The sequence below is a fragment of the Falco rusticolus genome, chromosome 8 (genome assembly GCF_015220075.1).
Source record: "Falco rusticolus isolate bFalRus1 chromosome 8, bFalRus1.pri, whole genome shotgun sequence".
NCBI classification, from domain to species: Eukaryota; Metazoa; Chordata; class Aves; order Falconiformes; family Falconidae; genus Falco; species Falco rusticolus.
Window position 1 is genome coordinate 60380340 of NC_051194.1, and position 22610 is coordinate 60402949.

Consider the following 22610-nt stretch of genomic DNA (forward strand, 5'->3'; position numbering starts at 1 on the left):
GTGGACAAAGCTTTCAGCTTTGCTTTTGGTACACAATGAATCTTGCTGGAATATACAGTCAAATACTCCCCAGTCATATGGGGCAGTTAACTCCAGGTTCTTGTCTGCCTAATTCAGACCAGAGCCTTGCAGTTACCGCTTTGTCGTCTTAGGTGAATGCTCTTACCATCTGTATTCTGGTGTGGATATTGCTCATTTGCCTCTGGTCAAAGCTGTTTTGTGGATTTGCTAAGAGATCCAGAGAATCTTACAACCCTCAACATTTTTATTTCCTTAGCAGCAAAGTTTTATCCCATCCTCCATCCTGTGCTGCTGTTGTAGGGACAAGAGGATTCCTTTGCTTTGCAACAACGAGGCTCAGCTTTTGAAATACCTGCTGAAAATACGACGTTCAATTAGTTATTCATCCACACAGAAAAGATGGCAGAAGGGTATTATTGTGCTTAAATGTTTAGGTTCTCAAGTTCTGTAGATAGGGAAATGAAACAAACTCTAGTATTAATGTAAATGTTACCATTTGTGCACTGTGAGCTTCTATTGTAAGAAGATTTTAGTGAAACAATTAAGTGTTCGTTAAATATTGGTGGGGTAAAAATGGTAGGTGTTTCCTGGTTTGGAGAAAGAAAATTCTGACCTGTACTTTAACCCCAGAGTAATTCTTCTCCCCAGATGTGTTCTTAGCTGCTAATTTACATGTGCAGCTATGAGATACTGCTGATATGTTGGTGGATTTGGACATTAGTCAGTGCATCTGACATACCTGCTTTCTAAAAGATGCCTGTCATCATTTTATTTGCTGTAATTATCAAGGAGCAAGTCATCTTCATTCAAGTTAATATTGGGTTACTACTTATTGTGATATGGTTTTAGATTTTGTTTTAAAATATTTTCACGTTCTGTACCTTGTAACTATAGCACTGAACAGCAAGTTGCTGACAAACTTTTTTGAAGTATGAAATGTTTTTCTTTTTCTTCTTTCCCTGGCATTACCACGTTCTGTTCCTCAGAATGTTTTCTCTTTTCTGTGATTCCTTTTCAGCTGCTGCACATAAAGTGTGATAATGATGAACATATGTTTCAAAGACCCTCTACTTTTTTCTGGTGTAACAATGAGGATTCACCTCCTTGTTTAGATATCTCTTCCATTACGCTTACTCCTAGGAGTTCTCCTGACTCTAGACTACCACCTGGATTGTTAATACCACCACCTTCAAAAAGTGGTCTTCCAAAGCCAACCAGTGAATACAGCTGCCCAAGACCTCGTGTAATCCTGCTGTGCAAAAGCTTTTCCTTTTTTCTTTTTTTTTTTGGCTTTCTTTTGTTCTCTGTTGTGGATTAACTTGTATTAAAAATGCACATTTTGTACAGTGGTTAAAGCACAGAGTAGATTTATCTGAGATTCTGTAGGGATACTCTTAAAATACGGAATTTGTAAAGATTTACTCGTATCTCTACATAGCTTTTTCTCTCCCACCCCCAAAACATAAATTATTCTTTTCTCAAGATGTTTAAAATAGTCCATTAATTACCTCTGTGTTATCTGTCAATCTTCTGTTAAAATTCTTTATATTAAGAATAGTTATTCAAAACTATTCTAAAGGTCCGACTTCAAGGGCTTCCCCCCCCATGAATTAATAGAAAAGCAATCAGCCATTACAGACCTTTTAGCATACTTTATAAAAACTGTGCAAAATGAAGGTTAAAGATTATTCTTAAATACGAAACGGGCATAGTGCCTGCTTTTTCATATTGATATGCTTATACTTTCAACTTTTCTTCCATTTGCAAGTAACATTTGGCTGCATTTGGCAAACATCCTAGCTTTCTGCATGCGTTCACTAAATAAAAATGCTTCTTGTGCTCATATGTATTAAAAATGTACATTTCCTAAAATAACTGTGGTTTTATTTAAACTGGCTATTATCAGTGGTATCAAAATGGCCAGCAACTTCAACAAAATGGCATAGAGAAAGGAAATGGCACTGTGAGTTGGGGGTTACTTTTTTTGCCTAAAAGACTCATTTAAGTCTAAACATAAACACTGGTTGTTTATCTAGCTTCTGTAGGTAGCCATGAACATGTAGCAAGTAAGGAGAATCTACGTTAGCATTTACTGTCTCCAAGATATCCTAGGAGTATCCGTCAGTGTTGATGGGAAATGTAGGTTAATATATGACCCCTGTTAAACCTGATGCCACCTTCCCGATGCAGACAAAAACCGATCTACAATCGGGGAGAGTTTTGTTTGTATGAAGAAAGGGATACGAGATTCATTACAATTGCTTTGGGTCAAGGACATCCATTATCCTGCTTTGAGTGGGAGCAGATGACATCCAGCAGCCTCCCGGACTTAAATGATGCTGGTGCCCTGCCTGTGCACAACGGTGCCGGGAGGTTAATGCCTGGTCGGTGAACGCAGGGAGGAGAGCCTGTTGTGTCTGAACACTGTGTGCTGAAACCTTTACACAACAGGTGATCTGTGAAATGGCAAAACTAAATCACGTTGAGGTTAGTAAGAGTTCTCTGTGTGTAAAAACCTTAAAAAGCAGTTATTTTATGAAGTTAATTTAGTTGTGGTCTTGCCAGAGAATAACATGACTGAAAGAATATATTTTCTAAAAAAATAGGCGGGGGGAAAATGTGGCATGTTAAATGGATTTTTTTTTTCTTTTTTCTTTTCCTCCCTTGATATACATCAGTATACCTAGGCAGAAGCATTCCAGTTTTATTGAGGTACTGAACAGTTCTAGATCTCTCTTAATCCAAACTTAACATATGAATTCAAAACACCTAATAAATAGGAAATGTAGGATTTCAGCGTCTGGTTTTCTCCTTGAACGGTGAGTGGAGGCACAGTGGAGGACTGTGGATCAATACATTTTCCTTCTTGGCAGCCACAGCAGCCTCCAGGGAGAAGCAGAGGTAGATCAGGGCTACCCATAGACTTGCTTTAGAAATCTGTGGCGTGTGCTGTCAGGGGGCAGCTTCCGTGGCTGCAGCAGAGGCACTAAAGAAAGGAGCATTCCAAAATAAGGTGTAGCTCTATGAAACTCCCAGGGACCAGTAGTGCTAAAAACTACCGGCTTGCCAGGTTGTCATATTCATGTATTCTGGCTGAAAGTATCCATGTGACTAACTTAACTTGTGCTTAAGATTTTTCGTATGAATATTTTGGTCAAAGTGAGTCTTATTTAACAGTAGCAGGCTTTCCCTGTGCCTGGCTCTATAATCTATCTAATACACAGAATGCAGGGCTTTTTCTGTTGACTAAGTAGTAACATTAGCATGCAAGCTAGTTTTGCATATATATATTTTGCCTTTGGCTTATCGGTCTCAGTTTTAACCTATTTCATCATCTGTCTTTAGTGTTCAGTTTATTCCGACTTGACCGTGCTTCGTTTGTGTCCTAAGCAGTGGACTGGTGGCAGGAGGATGAATTATTAAAAAATAAATATGGTTGTAGAACCATAGTAGTTGTTGGGTTTGGGGCTTCTTTCCTTATCCAGTATTTTAACTCCTCCAAATTCCTGGGCCTTACTAATGAAATATTTTCTGTTTCACGTTCAATGATGAGAGTTTTATTTTGGATGTAATATTCAGTGTATTGCATGTCTAGGTTGTTACAGGTGAAAAAATACATTTGAAGCTTTGATGACACCAGGTTTTTTAGGTTGTCAAGTAAGTGATCACTTAAGGAAGAATTAGTAAACAGAAATATTGGGATTGTATCTCTTAACTTTAGCTTCTCGTTCTGTGCACCCCAGAGCACAGCATATTGTTGCTGCAGCATTATCTTAAATTAGTCTTGTGAACATCTGTGTTTGTGTGTCTGCAATAGAGAACTGCGCATCACCAGCTTTTTCAGGTTTAATGGTGATACATTTCTGGCTGTACCAGATGGACTGAAAATGGGACAATGACAATGCTGGTTCGGTATTGGAGAGTTTTAGCATGACTCAGACTCTGAACTGCAAATGCCATTTGCTTGGTGTCAGGAGCTGGTTTTTGCATGCTGATGGTTATTTTTAACTTTTTTTTTTTTTTCAAATGTGGCTCTTATCTGCATGCTGAAGAATTCGGTATTGTGATCTTTTTTGTGTGAAATATTGCCCTAATATTTATTGTCCTTATTGTAGGCAGGCAGTGTGACACCCAAATCACCCTCCACTGACATCTTTGATATGGTTCCCTTTTCTCCCATATCCCCTCAGTCATCAACACCTACTCGCAATGGTACACAGCCTCCTCCAGTACCCAGTAGATCTACAGAGATCAGTAAGTTTTGTAACAACTGACCTAATTTTTGTTTACATTCTATTTTTTTAAATAAAGCATCTTTAAAGATTTACGTACATTTTGCGTGAAAAGCCAAATGCAGTTTTTGTAAATCACATTCAATAATGCCATTTCATTTTTATACCATCTTCCCAAAGTCATTGATGTTGCTGCCAGGTTACATTATAAACAAAGTTATTTACTTGCTGAAACGGTTATATAAACAGTTTGAAGGAATTTGGTTGGGGATTTTAACTTGGCTTTTCTTTTACAGTATTGTTTTTTATACTTACTTCAAGAAATACTTTTACTTCTTGTTATCTCTTTCCTTGCCAAGCCACAGTTGTAGCATCTAAAGCCTACATTTCTGGGGAAGGCAGCAGGTGCAGTAAGTATGGTGATGGTGATGCAGTAGGGAGAGCAGCAGAAAATCCCTCAAGATGTAAACTGTCTCGGAATGCGATTTTGAATACTACTTTTCATATCACTGAAACCGCTCCTAAAAGATCTTCAAAAGATGATTAGCAATAACAATTTTATTTTCTAAGGGTGCAAAAGCAGCTAGGGGTAAGGTTCTTGGCTTCACTGGAAATCTTTTAGGAGTCGACCAAGTATTTTAAAAAGCTTTGGAAATCCTTTGGTGGAGAGGAGAGCGGAACGTACACGAGCAGTGTTAGAGGTGGTGGAAATATCAGACTGCGCATGGTACCTTCTACTTCTGGTGCCTGTTTTAGTATGGATAAGGAACAGTAGTGTTACTGCCTGCCACCATATTAAACCATATTTGAAGAGTTTCTGCATGTCTTGGGGAATGCTGCTGGTATGTAGAATTTTCAGGTATGGATGAGAGCTGCGCACAATTAGAAAAAGGCATTCTAAGACTTAAGCCGGTGAATGTCTTCCCCAAGAGTATATCCTATGCCCCTTTCGGTTCCATTGCTTAGAATGACTGTCGCCCTCTACAGAGAAAGTAAACGTCAAGGCTATATTGATTCAATTTAAAAAATCTGTTCTTTTTTCAGAGAAGATTTAAATTAATTTAGATTAATTTCTATGGCTTTCTCAAAGGGTATATTAACAGAGTTTAAAACTATTCTTTTAAGAATACTTAGTATTAACTATTCTTAAATAACTTAAAAGAATATCAGAATACTCTAACAGAATATTAGAATAGAACGGTTCTATTAAAAGAACTTTTATGGCTTTGTAACGAATAACAAAAAATAATTCACCCTCCCCAAGAACTCCTATTGTGTTTTCAAATTTGTTTCTCTGACAATAGAGACAGTGCCAAAAAATTTATTTCAATATGCATATCCAGCTTCAAAAATCATAACTTGTATTACAGGGTGAAATTATTTTTATTATTATTATTTATTATTATTATTAATAATAATAATCATAATCATCTATTCTCCTACTTTGGTTCTGTTGAAATTGTGGCTAGAAATCTTGTGGGAGTCAGCACTTAATGCTGAGTGGTCTTGAGAATTCCAGCTATGTATGTTCTGGAATTGTTTAATCAGTGGTTTTTATAATATAGAAGATACTGTAAGTTGTTTATTCAGTGATATATACTGTTGAAAATAGTTGTTTTTTCTGCCCTTCATTCATTTGCATTCACAGAAGATGATGCAGCTGAGAGGCATGCCAGTCAGTGTCTGCTTGTTCTCCGTGCTCCTCCATGTGCCGTGCTTCAGAGGGACATTACAGAAATACATCATAGTCTTTATACTTTTGATCCCTGCTCTTTCAGTCTATGTCATGGCACTTTAAATGCTGAAAATTGTTGGATTCATCAGCTAATAGCACACTGTGGCATATTTCAAAAGTGTAATCTGAAACAAGAGGAGTATTTTGTAATCGAACAAGGCCTTACTGTCTTAGATGAGAAAGTTCAGATCCCGTAAGAGCCTTGTTCAAGCTGTGTAATGTTACATTATTATAATAATGTACAATAATACATTGTATTAGATGATGTTATTGCTGCCAGTACATGCAAGCTGGTGTTTCTTTCTTGAATACAAGTTAGGTGGCAACCAAGAGGAGCTGATGTTTGGAGTCTCCCATTTTTGAGGTCTTTTCATGTTCTTATCCCTACTTCCTTTGTGACTGCACTGGAGTGGTTTGTGGTTTTTTCCCCATCATTTGATGAAATTGCAGAGTTATTTTATTGGATTTTATGATTTTTATAACTTTCACCTTTATCCCGTTCAGTAGTAAAGAAGGAGAAAGAGAGGGCTGTGCCATCTGTTTGCTAGTGTCACCCTCAGTTGCTCCATTCCTCGATGAGGTTTATCTGCCTGTTACCTAGGGATGGCGCTTGGGCTGCTCAAGCAAAATGGGCATTTAAAAGCCAAAGTTCATCTTCCTCATTTGACAAACCACCCAGGAATAACACCTCACTAGACAGACAAGTCGCATTTGCAGGAAACCAGTAACAACAGCAAACACTTCAGATTCCTTTGAGACCAAGAGCTTCATAGGTGATAACTGGCGCTAGGACAAAGTTCATCTTTTCATAAAGGGAAATGCCTAGAGTTAGAATTTTTCGTGCCAGCTCTCTTTTGGGTAGTTTCCTCAATAAAAATTTGGGGGCTATAAATAATACTTTTTGCTTGCAGTACAGAGTTCAAGAAACCCAGCACTGGAAGGTTGCAACACTAATCTCTTTTCGGAAAGGTAATTATCTCCAAAGTATTTAAGCTTTAAAAAAGGAAGAAGATTCTTGAAATTTTGAGTTCTTACTCAGCAATATACCAGTGTGGCTTCTCAGTAAATATCTGCTCACTTCTAGGTATACCAGTGATAGCAAATAGGTTACTTTTACCTATTTAAAAGGAGAAAAAATGTGTGATTTGGGGGCAGAAAGTTGCAGATTGGACAAGTATATGGTGTCTTTTTAGGTAATAATTGCAAAAAAAAAAAAAAAGCCCCGGATGCTTTCAAAAACAAAAGCCTTTTCCAGAATTGTATTTCCTCTCAAAATTCTGCTGGGAAATGTTTTTTTTAACACTAGGTTTGCAGTGACCAGCTTGCAGGCTAAACGTCAGCATTGCAGCCCAGTGTAGTAATTGCTTAATCGAATAATTGACCAATGCACAGCCAGTGCAACCCAAAATGCAGTGTTAAAGGCTGTGCTGCCACTTCTTCCTTGTAGAGTCAGAAATTGCAAATTTCTGTGAGTTATCTTAAAGGACAGATTTAATTTCTTAATTTTAATTAATTAAATGAGGAATTAATTTATATGTTTCTTTCTGGCACAGCATTATTGTCATATCTCAGAAAAGAACTGGAGAGGAACATTATCGAATTGTGCAACACATATTTCACTCAAATGCATCTTGAACAATCCAAGGTCACAACTGGCAGATGCAGAAATCTGTTCCCAGATGCTATCTTTCCAGAGATACTTAAGAGTATGTTACCATAATAATGGCGGAACAATTTTTTATGCTGTAATAATTCCAAAAGAAAAAAAAAAATATTGAGTACCCTGCAGCTAAGGGAAAGGCTTCCTGGACTTCACTACCTCAGTTTATTCCAAATATTTTCTTGCCTTCAGCGTGATTAATTTGTATTTGTCATCACAGCTGCTCCAGGACATCTGGGGAAAGCATATATATGCATAACTCTGTGCCTGGAGGATAGCTAAGGTAAAGAAGATGCAAAATGCAGCAGAGAAGCCAAGTATTTGTAGTTTTGTTTAGTAGTTGCTAGCTTTGAGTTTATTACAGAGTGCAGGTTGCTGCCCTCCAGTGCTAGGTGTTTCTTGTCCTGAATGTCAGCTAGGTCACAGAAACACAAATTTATTACCTGTTCGTGTCACTCTGTGGTTTGAGTTGCGGATGTAATACATCAGCGTTTCATGAGGTTTGAATTTGTTGGTCGATTTCCCAAGCTGTGAATTTATTTCCATCCAGAAAGGAAAAGCAAAGAAAATTATGTATGCTGTTTGAAAGGCTCATTTTCAAAGGCTACTGGTTGCTGTGTATTGGAGAAAGAAATGCCTGTCTATGCTGCAATTATCTGGGGAGTCTGCCAGGCAAGATATTCTTTAGTTATAGTTAATCTTCATGCAAATACTCTACCCTGAAATAAAAAAGCACTGATTTACGCCATCTCTGCTAAAAAGGAGCCCCCCCTGTGAACAGCGGAGTGAACACTAGCAGATAAGCATGTGGAGATCCCATGCAATAGTGCAGCTCTGCAGTGACTAAATTTTAGTATTCATCCAGTTTTCACATGTTTTTCAGCTTCTGTTCAAACGAGAAATACTGATGATGCTATTGAAAATGTTTCATTGAACTTCATCCCTTCCCGACTCTTAGAGTGCAGTCTCTCATATAACACACAAATTTTAAATGCAGAAACACACTTGTACTAGGGACTTTTTCAGCTGGTTTACTGAAATGGTTAGCAAGTTGTAATGGAGACAGTTCCTAAAATAATAGTTTTTCATAGAAACTCAGCTAGGAAGTATTTCTCTGTTTTGAATTTCATTCTGTCACTTGAACAAATTACATTCTGGTTAATTTTAAGTCTGCCTTGAATGACAATATAAATGAAGTAATCCTTCACCTGAAGGCAGGTGACATTGAAGGAGCTAAAGCTTCTGCCATTCTCCTGCTAATGAGCTCGGAAGTGCTGTCATTAATAAAAACCTAATAATAAGGCATGAATGAGATAATATCCATAATAGTGTACTAAATACTTGCTTTCAAAACCAGTGGTAAGTCATATTCCAGTACTAAGAAGTGCAAGAGTTGTATTCTTTACTGGTTTTTTTTCCTAAATACATGCCTTGAATTTTTGCTAAGGCTTGGTGTTGAAGCTGTCTGCTTTTAGCTGTCTGACCACACAGAAAACTGTCAGCTCCTTTTAAGGGTAAAAAGAACCTCTGAAGGAAGAGAAAAACAAAAAAAAGCAGACCTACATAATGAAGCATAATTACTTTTTGCTCAGTAGAGGTTAGACTGAAAGTCGAAGCTGCTGCACATCTGAAGGTTGCTTTGTAAGAGCCTGAAAGCATGTGAGGACACTGGTTATACTGGAACAGACCCATTTTGGCTGTGCCAAGAGACAAGGGAGGAGGTTGATCCTAATTTTTACATTAGATTATCCTAGTTATAATGTCTTTTACATGCAGGTGGTCTGCCTTTGCCAGGAAATACTAGATGATGATTATCATTATTATTATTATTTATTATTATTATTATTGTTATTGTTGTTGTTGTTATTATTGTTATTATTTGGCTCAAGTGGGCTTTTTGGAATAAGGCTTTCTGATGTGGGCCATCTCCTGGTCCCATGTGACAGTCTGTAGCTGTTTAGTCACACTTTTTGCAATATGTAATTAATCAAGTTCCTGCTTGGTTCTTACTTTTATTATGGGAGTGAATGCTGGTAGCTGCTAATTGTTTAAAATGCCTGTTGTGCAGCCTGATAACACTTAATTGTGGGGTCAAAACCCACGACGACTGACCTGCACAATAAAAGTTGAAGAGCCTAGACAAGTACAGGTCTAAAATTGTGGCTCCAAGGATGCCAAAATGAAGAAGACATCATAACACTGCAACAGAGATTTTGTGTCAGGTAGTCAGCTGTCAGCTTCCGTATCGTGGATGTTAAGTGTAAAATTTTGTGCTTAACCAGCAATCTAGCTAGTCATTTCAAAGTTACTAATGGCCCCTTTTACTCTCATGCTCCTAAACTAACGTTGTTTTAAGGTAGGTAGTATGCTTACCAGGTTTTCTTGCGGAACAACCATGAAAGTTAGGAGGTCGGATATAGTTTTAATTTTCCCTCCACCAATGAAAAGACTGTATTAACTTGATTCTGTAAATTTTGCTGTCAGTGTGGTGGGGTTGGGTTAGCACAATGATTTTCTTACTGCGTTAGTTCAACACAATGTGAGATAGAAAAAATCTATATAGATGGCAGTGTTACATGGAGAGGGGGAAAAAAATTTCCATTGTCGAGTAGGAGAGAAAAAAAAAAAAGCACCAACCTAAAAAAACCCAACCCATAAGATTTCCTCTGTCAGATGTGAAGAGCTAGCATTACACTGTTCTAATAAGGAAAATAAAAGTTTTGGAGGTGTTTCTTATCCGAACAAAAAAGAAACGAAGGAAAAGAACCCCTGACCATTAGAAAGCATACTGCGGTTAAGAAAAAGTGAGAAACTGTGGCATTCATAGAGATCAATTTGCAATCGTCCTATTTATGGACACAGATTTAGTGGAATTTTAGGATAAGTGACCTTTCATGGTCCAATGCTTTTTTCATTCTTTCTTTTTTGAGTTGATCATATACGAGATTTTAAACCCCTGACAATTAGTTTTAGTTACTACCAGCTGTGCATTGAGGAACCCTGTCAAATGAAGGCCTTGTCTTCCATGGGTAAGAGTAGTTGCTTGTCCATGTGAAGATGTCCTTATCCTAATGGTGAGGAGTGGCAGACAGGGAACATGACGGCTCATTTGTTGGCAAAAATATCTTTCTGAATATACTGTTGAGAAGAAATTTGACAACTGATGTCCGGGTGTTCCCTACTCATTTATGAAACTACTTGTACATGTGGATTCTGGAGCGCTCTTCAGTAGGAGATGCCCTCTACACGTTGCATCATCTTCTCGTCGGATCCCTAAAGTTCCTCTAGAAGGCGCAGGCATTAGTGCAAACTGAAGAGAGGCTTAAACAGAAGTTAATGATGTTCTTGGAAAAGATATTTGAGTATTAAACTTTATAAAACTAACCAAGACCTGGCTTTCAAATTTGGATGTTAAAAGTTGTGGTTAATCAGTTGCATATCTAGAGGTGCTATTACTCAGCTTGTAAGGAGATGTAAGCTGCCTTTCTCAAAGCGCTAATGTCATAGCCCATACCTTTGCTCTCAGTGACTCACTTTTTTGTTGTTCCAGAGAGAGACCTTTTTGGAGCAGAACCTTTTGACCCTTTTAGCTGTGGAGCAGGAGATTTCCCTCCAGACATTCAGTCCAAGCTAGATGAGATGCAGGTAAATACTGAGTTATCAATTAAGCAGTTTTCAATGGCTGTATGACTGTTCGTGAAATACACTTTTACAGTATTCGGAAAATGTATTCCAGACTGCACAAGCAAATACATAGAAAGAAACACGTTTCTGACTATTCCTTTTTGTAAGTATCTCTCACAGTCTTTGAGTTGGAGTTTGAATTTGCCTGCAGATCCTTACACGTGGTATTAATAGGGGCCACCTGGGCTACCTTAGGGTTTCTCAGCAGTGTAACCAAAAGGGGTGCTGCTACTCCTGCCTGGGAAGGGACTGAGCGAGCTAAGCAGAGAGCTGAGGTGGGAGCCCTGGCAGATACACCGATCTGGTTACTCTTCACTTCCAGCAATCACCACCATCCCAGTATACCCCCATCTTCCCCTCTGTGCCATCAGTCTGGTTTCTTCATAGCACTGGCAGAGGCAAAGACCATGCCAAAGGGGCCATGGCAATTGTCCGCTGCCTTTAAAACCAACCGGCCATGGCTGTGGCACTCTGGGGCAATTAGACTGGTGAGAATTGGTTCAAGAATTCTGCACTGATGTGTTTTCATCAGAAAACGTTTGTTGATTCTGAAACACTCGACAGTATCTGTTCAGTTATTGACCCAATTTTGAAGCAGTTCTAGGAGAAAGCCTTCAAATTTTGGAAGAAAACGCTCTCTTCAGTCAGACTTTCCGAAATGCTAGTTGCTTGCCAGCTTCCTTATCTGGGTTTTTTTCAGCAGCCTGCCAGCAAAACAGGAGGCTGAAAATACTGGGAACTTGAATTTCTAGGATCCTGGCTCCTCAGCAGAAAGTCTTTCCAGGGCTTCCAGCCCTCATGAATCTCAGGAGCCCACAAAGTCCGAGACGCTAGCTCTCGGGCTCCTTCCACCCCCCTCTTCTGCCTGGGGAGCAGCAGAAATATTTCAAAATGGCTGAAATAAGTTTTAAATACCATTTAATTTTCTTAAGTAAATTTAATGTTCATTGTGAAATTTTCTTTTCTGTGTCAGTTTAGGATGGTGTCAGTGGCAAACTCCACTCACGGTGAAGTGAGAAATTTAGATTTTGGGTTACCTGTGCTCTGGCCCATATAGTTTCAGATAGCAGCTAAAAGCCAAAACTGCTTCTTTACAATTCTGGGAAAAATGCTTGTGTTTTACAAATGCTATAACATTATTAGCAAGTCTTTTAGCACCTCACATTGATACATATCAATGTTTCCACTATCTGTAGCCTATTTTAGGAAAAAAAATTAATGTGGCATCAGGGGCTACTAGGAAGAAGCCTGTGAAAATACCTAAATGCCACACACTAGGAGTTCTTATTACAGGTAATGTTTTGACAAAATTGTGCATTGTTAGCATATAAGGCTGCAAGTGCTATCATGTCATAAACATCAGTAGAAGGAGCAGTAGAAATCTTTAGCAAAGATTTTTGAAGTCGTAAAAATGAAAAGCCCATATCATTGTTCGTACTCTCTTGACGTAAGGCGGCAGCCAAATTATCGGTAACAAACCCCGTAACGCTTCATGCGTTACTGTGTCCTGCTGCAAAGAATGTTGCTGTGGTCGGGTATTCCCCCCTGCGCATCCAGGGTTTGTTTTTTTCCAACTTTTTGTAACACTTTGTAAACTACTCGCACAATTAGAGAGTTTAGCATGTCAGTCTGAGCGTACCCTGGCGTTTCCACGGAAAGTTAGTTAGTGGGTCTTTATGTAGGCACAAAACTTGTTCGTGTACAATCACACTCAGAACAAATGTAAAGCTGACGGTGTGGGGAAAAAAAGAAAAAAGCAAAAGCTATGTGCAGTGATTTTACTAGTTGGTTGGTGCAAAATACAGTTTGAAACGTCTTTCCTAATATCTTTTTTTTTTATCTTCTTGTGCTTTCCTGGGTGTCTAGCGTCAGCGATGGTTGGTATATCATATTTTCCTAACTGTATTTAAAGCATTAAAAGTTGAAGTGTGCATCTGTTCATGTCTGGTGGGGTTTTTTTTTTATGTATATGTGTGCACATATATAGATTTTACAATTCATATTTTATATGTACAACTCTGTAGGTCAGGGCCATTTTAATTTTTCAGGGCCTACAATTTTTAAGGTAGGCACAGCGGATTTTAGGTTTTTTTACTCTGCCTTAGCTGCTGATACTAAGCTTTTTTATTGCTGTTTGTTTTCCATGTGTCCTAGTGAAATCTCCAGTTTTCATTATTGGCTTGTCATTAGTGAAATGGTTTAAGCAAAACTTTTGACGCGTAGATTTTTAAGTTAGTACAATCACATTTGTGAATGCGTTTGTATTTGGAAATAATTATTTAAAAACTTGCAACGAGCAGGGCCTAGCTGGGCTAGGAGTCAGCAGTTGTTAGATACGCAGCCTTTAGGAAGGAAAGTGAAATGGAGGCTGCAAAAGGTAAAATCACAGAAATGTGACGTACTTTTGGAAATGTAATGCTGAGAAAGATGAAAGAAAAAGGCAGGCTTCTATCTGGATACAAATGAAGGAATCCGTTGTCTTCAGGTTATGAAAGTGCAGCCTGAGTTTCAGTAAATATGTGACCATTAAACAGAGAAAGGTAAGTTGTTCACAAACCCATCTATAAACACTCTTATGTTTGAACTTTAACAAGGATCCAGATTTCACTCCTAAGCACTTTCTATTCAATTTCTCAGTCCAATCTCTGCTGACGTTTTTGGAGAGCTCAAAACTCACACATGTGCCGAGATGTGACTTTTATAGCTTAGGCCTCTCTCTGATGGCTGTCCAACCTCCTGTTTCCCCCCACCCTTACGCTGAAACATATTTTCATCTTCTCTATTTTGACTGTATCCAGGCATTAATAAAATGGATCTTGTCTATTTTCTCAGAAATCTTGCAGTGAGGGGAAGTTTCCCTGGATCATGAATCATACCAGCAACAGCTGCTATAATTTATTAAAATCTCAAGGTAGTTAATAACACAAAGCTTCCAGGAGCTGCGAGCCGTTCTCCCTGCATGCCCTGAAGCAACCAGTAGGTTTGACATCCTTCCATCTGAAAGAAGTTATGCTCAGCCCGCTAAACTATCTGCTCAAGGATGTGTAAATTTATCGTTGGGTTTGTGCTGGCTTACACTCATTGAGTGAAGTCACTGTGATCAGTGAGATAACCTCAGAGCCGTCGGGTTGACTTGTGCAAATTTATCTCCTGATAAAATTAAACTAATTTGTCTTTTTCTGTTTACTGTTTTTAACCAGTGTAGCTCACGTATTATTATCGTAGACACAAAAAAAGTGGGAGTTGTCTTGGGCTTACTTTTTCTACTGGAAACAATCTTTGCTGATATCTTAAGAGACCAGTCATATCCTTTAGTACAATACCACTGTTTTTCTGAATTACTAAGTTGTTCAATTTTAATGACCTTGAAGGTGAAAAAGTCATGCTGTCATCATGGGGATATGAACACAGAAGCAAAACACCATATAGATGCATACTTCATAGCCCCTTCTGTTCCCACTGCTGTCCATTACCAGGGGATGGCTTTTTTCTGCATTCCCTGAAAATCAGCAGGTTTGAGAGATTTTCCAACCACCTGAGGAGTTACCGTTTCCTGAAGCTTTAGAGCACAGGAAGCCATAGCGCACATGGTTTTTAATGAACAGGCAATGTGCAATGCTAAGAACACATTATTCAAAGCTGAAACGTCTAAATTCCACAGAGCAAAATATTTTAAATGCTGTGTATTAAAATTAATGATGCACTTTTCATATATATAGTATGCAATGTATGCCAAGTGCTGACTATATGTCATTAAAAAAAAAGTATTCTGCATAACACATTAATTAAGCTTATTAGAAAAAGATATAAAAGCAAATCATGATTTATAATCTGCTCCATCATTCCAACTGACTTCATTATTATTACAGCTGCAAATGCTTGGTTTTGGAATAGAGAGTCAAAAGTAGGTATATGCTGTATGATAAATACTCTTAAGAATCATACAGCAGCTTCAAATAGGAGCTGTAAGACTTGAGAGACATATGCAGTTCAGGTTTGTATATCAACTGTATTCCTGAATGTGCACATAAAGCTCCAAGTGGTCTGCATTGCTATGATGACAGCATAGGATACTTACTCTGCTATGTGCATTAATCACAGTACAACTGCGTCGGGATGTAAAGGAGAAACTTTTCTTAAAACCTTGTCTTCCTATGGCTTGCTTGACTACAGCTGATGGGAATTATTTTTAATTATATATTTGCCAAAGCATAGTTTTGGAGATTCCAGAAGTTATTTAAGAATTTGGAGTTTGTGAAACTCGAGGGGTGGAGAATGGAGGTGGCTGTGGGAGATCTGATGTTCATGCTTTTCTGATCTTTGGAAATTTGGTTGCAGTCACTTTGCCAAAGAGAGTCTGCTGGACGAGGGCGTTCTGAATTTTTTCCCCCCACCACCTTTTGAGGGCTGCATTTAATTGAAGGGGAATATTGGTTGAGACAGTACAGTTTTCTTTAGTTTATACTCCTACACACTTGGCCTCCACTTAAATGTTCATGAAGAAAAAAATCTGGATTTTATATTCTTTTAAAGTCTGAGAAATGCCCAGATGGCTTCCTAGATTGCCTTGATGATCTCTTTATGTTGTTCTGCTCTTTTGGTGCTGTGGTTGGCATGGAAGTTTAAGCTTACTACTAACTGTAGTATCTGACACTTGATAATAGTGGGGTTTGTGTGATTGAACAGGTGAAGATTGAAATATCATGTTCCTGTCATAGAAAGCTATGTGCATGAGCCATTTTTAAGTATGCATGTGTTAACACTGCAGTTCCTACCACTCCTAGGAGTAGGTTTTATTCCTTATCAGCTCAAGTATGCGATAGGTAACAACACCTGACAACCACATCACTGTTTTCTTTTAGAACAGACAAAAGTTTGTTACGGTAATAAAGTGAACAGGCTTTTAAAGTATTTATGATACATGTAGCACAGCAATCTCTGAATGGATTAATGTTGATCACATTGCAAATATGTGAAAATATCACAGCTTAACAGAGGAGGAGGAGTAAATGGAGGGGAAAGTGGTCTGAAGTGAAGTTGCAGAAGGAAAAGGTCAAGGAGACCACTGTTCTTTAACAAAGTAGAAATAGTTTAAAGTAAGTCATAACAAACACAAGGTAAGTGATAAGTGACAAATTATCACTTTGTATGGAAAAAAAAGAAAAACTAAACCCCCCCACATAATCAACAGCAGTGAGATACGTGCACTTCCAAAACGCATAATCTGATTTGCTCTTAGCTAGCCAGAAAAGGGGCACTGGAAGTGCAGATACGTAAGACACCAATAAGCAGTGCTTAAATGTTTAGAAAAAAATAAGAGCATGCAGGACATGAGTGGGATGAGTGTTCGGTGCAGGTCGCTCTGGATTGCTGAGAATGAAGCTGGCCGTCCTTCTTAAACCAGGCGCTGCAGCTGGTTTACTGTTGCAGCTGTATCAGGCATCCTCAGGTTGAAGCACAAACTATCCCTTGTGCTTCTAAACCTCAGAACTGGAAGCAGCCTTTAAATACTTCAAAAGATTAGCATTTCAGACACACTAACTGTGGGGTTTACAATTTAACGGATGGACTGTAGGGCTAATTCTCTGAATTTCCCTTCTGTGTAAGCATAGTTCTTTTGACTGCAGTTACATCAATTAATAGTATCCTTCGGGTAAACGAACAATTGTCCCTTTATATAAGGATGTGTTTGACTTGGAAACCTCAGATACTATTTGCTTGAAATATCTTTTGCATTGAGGGCTCTTCCTGTTGGCCTTTGGAAAAATACGGAGTGCAGGGGAAAAAAAAAAAGTCAAATACACCAATGAGCTCTGACAGCACCACGTCACCCAGGTTGGGCAAACTGGGTGGCGCAGCTGGAGAAGACTTACACCTCAGTACGGCTGTCGGCTCAGTGTCTCAAAGGATGGATCTGCCTTTAGAAAAAAATAAATTTAACTTGGAAAATATCAGATCATTTGGTAACTCTTGCCAGAAAGTATTCTGTTTCTCAGCCTTGCTCTTCTGATGGCTGTAGCTGGTGGGTCATTAAATATTATATGCATTTGAAATTCTAGCCTATGGTTTAAATTTGTTTGAAATTGGTTGGGCTTTGGATTTATCTTTCAAAACCAAAAGATATGCTCTTCGTACTGCTGTGCGCTATGAGAAAAGGCTGGTTGTGCCTAATCCCAATACAGATCGGTTTGCAAAAAGACTTGTTCACAAGATGTTGTTTCATGAAGGTGCATCTTATTGATCTCATAGTGTACAATCAGCTTTCTCTATGTGAGCTGTATGTTGAGACAGGGCTGAGCCGAGCGTTGTGACAGCTGCCACCAGAGCTGGTGTTCTCATGGCATTTCTATTTAGAGCCATTGCTTCCAATTGCTTAGAGTTTTACAGTACTTCCACCTAACAGACTGAGATTTTCTTGACTCAAAGGTGACTTTGCTCTTGAAGGTCAAACCACAATTATTCAGCTTCTTATAAAGCGAAAAGAGAAATGAAAACAAGGGCACTTCCCCTGGATTAGAAGTTCTGTCGTTATTTTAGAGCTGGCGCAAGCTAAGTGCATTTTGTAAACCAAAGGCATTTGTAGAAGGAATTTCTTTTCAGTAGAGGGGGGTGGTGGTAGCATCTAGTTTACAGCCGTTTTTGTGTTTCTACTAATAAAACTAAGGGCAGGGGAGGGAAGGTATTTTGGTCCAAGCTTTTAAAGAAATTCTCTGCATTTTCTAAAGACCATTATATTTTATTGCACTGAGTCCCATGCCTTTGAAATGTACGGTTTGTTCATTTGCAATAGAGCAAGGACGATTTTATTTGCCACCTTAGTGAAGCTCAGATGGCAGTAGGCTGGACAGCATACGCCTGGCAATGTAACTGCACGGGGAGTGATTAACAACAAACCTCTGACGTGGTCGAGTGCTATACTTTTAGTTGGACTACTTCTAAGATAAGGGATTACTGAGTGTAGGAGAAACCTGGTATTAGTAACGGTGTCTGTGGCTTCCCTGAATGTTTAAAGTGTAAGTATAATAAGCTCGTTGCTCATATAGCCCTGATCTTTCCTGCTTATAAATCACATCGGATTTTGCTCTGGAACAACATGGCCCAAGTCAAGCTCATTTGCTTTTCTATCAGCCTATGTATGTAAACATTCAATACTTTTGTTCTATAATATTTTCTTCATTTTATAGACATACTGTATTTATTTTGTTGTATGACATACATCCTTTTATCAGTTAACCGCTGAGACTTACTGAAAACGGGCTGACCAAATAATGTAAATGTCTGTGAATTCACTCTGAAGTATCCTTATGGTTTATCTGCTTAAAGATAAGCTCAAATTTAGATGTTTTTAGAAAGAGAGCTTAATCTTCCAGAAATCACTTTCCTTTTTATTAACTATGTCTTGTTTCATTGCAGGAGGGGTTCAAAATGGGATTAACCCTTGAAGGCACAGTATTTTGTCTTGACCCACTAGACAGCAGGTGCTGATGCCAAGAAACTAAATGTGATATTCCTGCACGATGGTTTGGGTTGTCTTTTTTTTAATTCTGAACACATATTCACAGATAGTGCCCACGTGCCAAAACCTGCTTTTTTCAACATGTAAACTCGTGTGAGGTTTGCTTCTGTAAAAATCCAACTTAGTTCCAGTCTTTCCCTGTACAAATGTAAAAAAGTTGTATTTGTTTATGAAATATTAATTAAATTACACTGTTGCGTTTCTTTCACTCATGTTTTGGCCCGAGTTTACTATGCTTTATGACTATTAGCCTGGCGAAGTTCTTCAGAAAGCTCCTACATACCTCTCTCTGTTTGCAGATGTGCAAGCATGTTTTTACATAATACTTTACCTGGCAGCATTTTGAAATTATGCTTTTAAGCCATTATTTAATATTCAAGCAGTAAATTGATTAATATCTAGTACAAAAAGTTCAAATGGCAGTGAAAAAGCAGAAAATACTAACCATTAATATGTGCTTAAAAGGTAAATCTGGATGCCGCGTAATTGATTTCTATTACTGTGTATGGTTACTATGCTGTATATAAGTCATTATTAGTTTATAAAATCCAGAAGACTTTTAGGTCCTTAATTCGTGTTTTAGAAACTAACAAATTGTTAGTATGCTTATTAGTGTTTAATGAGCATAGAAGAATGGCTAAATTGCAGAATGGACAAAGTAACTGCCCTTGTTTTGATATTTTGTAGCTGAACTGTAACGTATGTAATTTGGAATTCATTACATGATAACCATAAACTTAAAAAGAAGATTATGGTCTTGCATTTACTTAGGAATTTGGATAATTTTGTGTATAAGCAGGCGCTTCATTTACTGGGCTCAATTCTGTAAGTTACTTTCAACACCTGAGTGTTTACAGTCAGGCTCGGTTGAGGATATTTTTCCCTGTCTGCTTTAATGTATGTTATATGTCTTAATATAATTTTGAAGCTTGCTGCAAGAATTCAGTGTAAGTTAGTAAGTCCTTCACACCCACTGGTGGTTCATGTTACAGAAATAACCGCACCAAAATTTTCAGCTGCTAGTGAGTTGAACGCTGACCTGTCTATGCATACTCTTCATTAATCTTTAGCATAAGCAATAAAGTATCATTTTAAACCTATGTCAGACAATTATTATTAGTGTTTTGAAGCCCAAACTCCACATTAGTTAAATCCAAAAACTTTAAAAATTCTAATATTTTCCCTTCAAAACGTACAGATGTGGAAAAAACCAAAATTTCAGATTTTTTTTTTTATGTTTCCTTTTCATGAGAGGTTTTTTTGTGATAGTTATGGTTTTGTCCTTAACGGTTACAGTTTACACCAAAAATGCATTTTGCAGATTTCTCATCACATGTCTGTCTTTATGCCTTGTTCAACAAAGTACTTCTGCATATACCTTTGAAGTCCACTAAAACGAATGGGATTTTCCTTTGCTGAGTTTGACATATGCTCAGGTACCTTGCTGAATGGGGGCCTTAATGTCCCACATTACATTAGTCTTCCTCTCTTTTATTGTGTTCAACATTCATATAGAGTATTATGTATAAATATATATATTAAAAATATATGAACTCACTAACAAATAGAATAGTATATGTTTCATAAAGAAAAGTCTTTATAATTTTGTTTGTCATATAGTATTTTGGAATTTGTATAATGAGGATGTTTAGTAGCCATAGCAATGGCCTTTTTTAACAAATAGAATTTGTATTTTTATTGTACTTTAAAAAGCTTTACATAATAAGCATCTATTTAGTGGTCATTTATTATCAATGGTAACACTAAGATAATATTTGCACATTTTAAGAAGCCTTTTTCGTTACTGATTTTTATGATAGCTGACTGCAGATGGCATGGTTAAATCTTATGTACCTGTGCAATCCATACAAAAATACTTCAATCAACACAAACAGTGCATTTTTAATGAAAAGGTTATGTGATCCGGTTGGAAACTGTATTTCTATGTAATCTCAAATGTCTGTTTAATTTTGCCTAAAATAAATGTTTTTAAATAAATTGCGTCCCAGAACACAATGTTCATTCAGTAAAATGCCCAGTAGGAGGGGGGGTGGGGAGGTGCTTAGATGCTGAACAGGACTTGCCACAGAGAGTGCTGAAACGTGTCAGTCACCTTATGTGCTGGAAAGCACCTGATGTCAGCCAGCGCGGAGTAACTCCAGTGTTTGACCTTTATTATTGAGTTTGGTCAAATCTGAAATCAGCAGAGAAAAAATTTGTTCTGTATGCAACTAGCTAATACTAACAACTGGGGAGTAACTCTCTCCACAGTGCTTCATGGATTTAATGAACCCTTTTAATTGCTTTTTTTTTAATTACTTATTTCTCAAATACTTAGCTGCTCAATACACTTGGCTACTAAATGACCCTAATGGCTGTTTAAGGACTAAAGGATGTAACTGAAGTCTTTCTGAGTTCTGGAAAGCAACCACTGCGAACCAGGTGCGTTGTCGGGGCAGGCTGCTGCGCATGGTGGTGGTGCAGTTGACAAAACAAATTTTAAACCGGCTGGTAATAACTTCCACTGCAAAATTCCTCTTCAAGCTGATACTCAAAACCCATCCAGCCTCCTCCATTGGTGGAACTGGGACTCGAGCATTTATGGGCAGGGATGTTGTCAGGGCTAGCGAGTAAGGGGTACGTGTAAGCTCCTGTGAGTTACAGACATGAGCTTTATATTTATATTAATCTTTCTCAGAACATGTCTACATGTTCCCACTAGTATCAGTGTCTTTTTACAGACAGTGCAACAACCTTGTGTGCGAAGTCTTCAGGCTTAGTGCACATACACATATTTGAGAGCGCTACCAGGAGCCTAGGTGGTTGCTCTTGCTCTATTTAAATGGGAGTGCTCCTGTTACTGGGAACAGAATTTTGTCTGTGCAAGCTTCCTTATTACAAATTCCTACTCTTTCACTTATCTATTAAAAGCAGTCTATGCTGTCTTATTTAAAAAAAAAAAAAAAAAAAAAAAGCAAAAAACCCAGCCAACCCAAACCTTGATAGCTACTTTGGACTGAGGATGTGAAGGGATTCTGCTGACTGTGTGACCATAGGCACTGCGCTTGACAGAAGCCTGTAAAAAGAGAGTAGTGTCATCTACTGGGTTGGAGAGAGGGTTGTGAATGAGGCTTTTTTTGGACGTGTAAATGTGTCCTCCAACAAAAAACAAAGAAAATACTGGCGCAACTGGGTGCTACCCAATTTGTCCATACTTTTGCCTTTCTTTTGGATATCTTTTCTTTCCTGTTTCTTTTTCTTTTCTTTTAACCCTTAAACTTCTTTAAACTGTGATCACAGTGCTGATCATGCTAGCAGGGGCTGTATCTCTTTGTGGATTTGTAATACTAGATTTCGATTCTACTTGTCAGCTGCTGAGCTACTGTGCTGGCATGTCATACCAAGCTATATTAGCACCTAGAAGCAAAATTCCTCGCTTTCTATCCCCTTTTTTTTGTACGGCATGAACTCCTTTTCTCTTCCTACCTGCTTATTACACCATACCTGAGTGACTGAGGTGCTTAGGTTAGAACTCTTCTTGAGTCAAATAAGCTGATGTATGGTGAGCTTGTGTGTTTTCTCTTTTAATCTTTGATAAATCACTGAGCATCGTTGCAGAATGATCTTGGCTTCACCCATGGTCTTTACATCAGGTGGGTTTGCGAGTGGCTCTCTTTCATCCTGCCACATGCCGGGTGTGATTTGCGCTCAACATATAATTGATCAAATTGCTCAGATTGGCAAAGATCCAATCCTTCATGT

At 38.2% G+C, this 22610-nt stretch overlaps 1 protein-coding gene across 5 annotated transcripts in view; it reads left to right on the forward strand.

The window, feature by feature from the left end:
- GULP1 (GULP PTB domain containing engulfment adaptor 1) overlaps nt 1-20846 on the forward strand; it is a 162838-nt gene extending 141992 nt beyond the window's left edge. For 2 of the 5 annotated variants that reach the window (XM_037398259.1, XM_037398260.1), the window contains 4 exons: nt 1040-1264; nt 4137-4275; nt 11199-11293; nt 18746-20846. In XM_037398259.1, the coding sequence (XP_037254156.1) occupies nt 1040-1264; nt 4137-4275; nt 11199-11293; nt 18746-18817 (531 nt within the window). In that variant the 3' untranslated portion in view covers nt 18818-20846. Of the gene's footprint in view, nt 1-1039; nt 1265-4136; nt 4276-11198; nt 11294-13198; nt 13210-18745 lie in introns of all 5 variants that reach the window. The other 3 variants (XM_037398261.1, XM_037398263.1, XM_037398262.1) reach the window with 3 other exon arrangements.
- Nucleotides 20847-22610: the final 1764 nt, after the last annotated feature.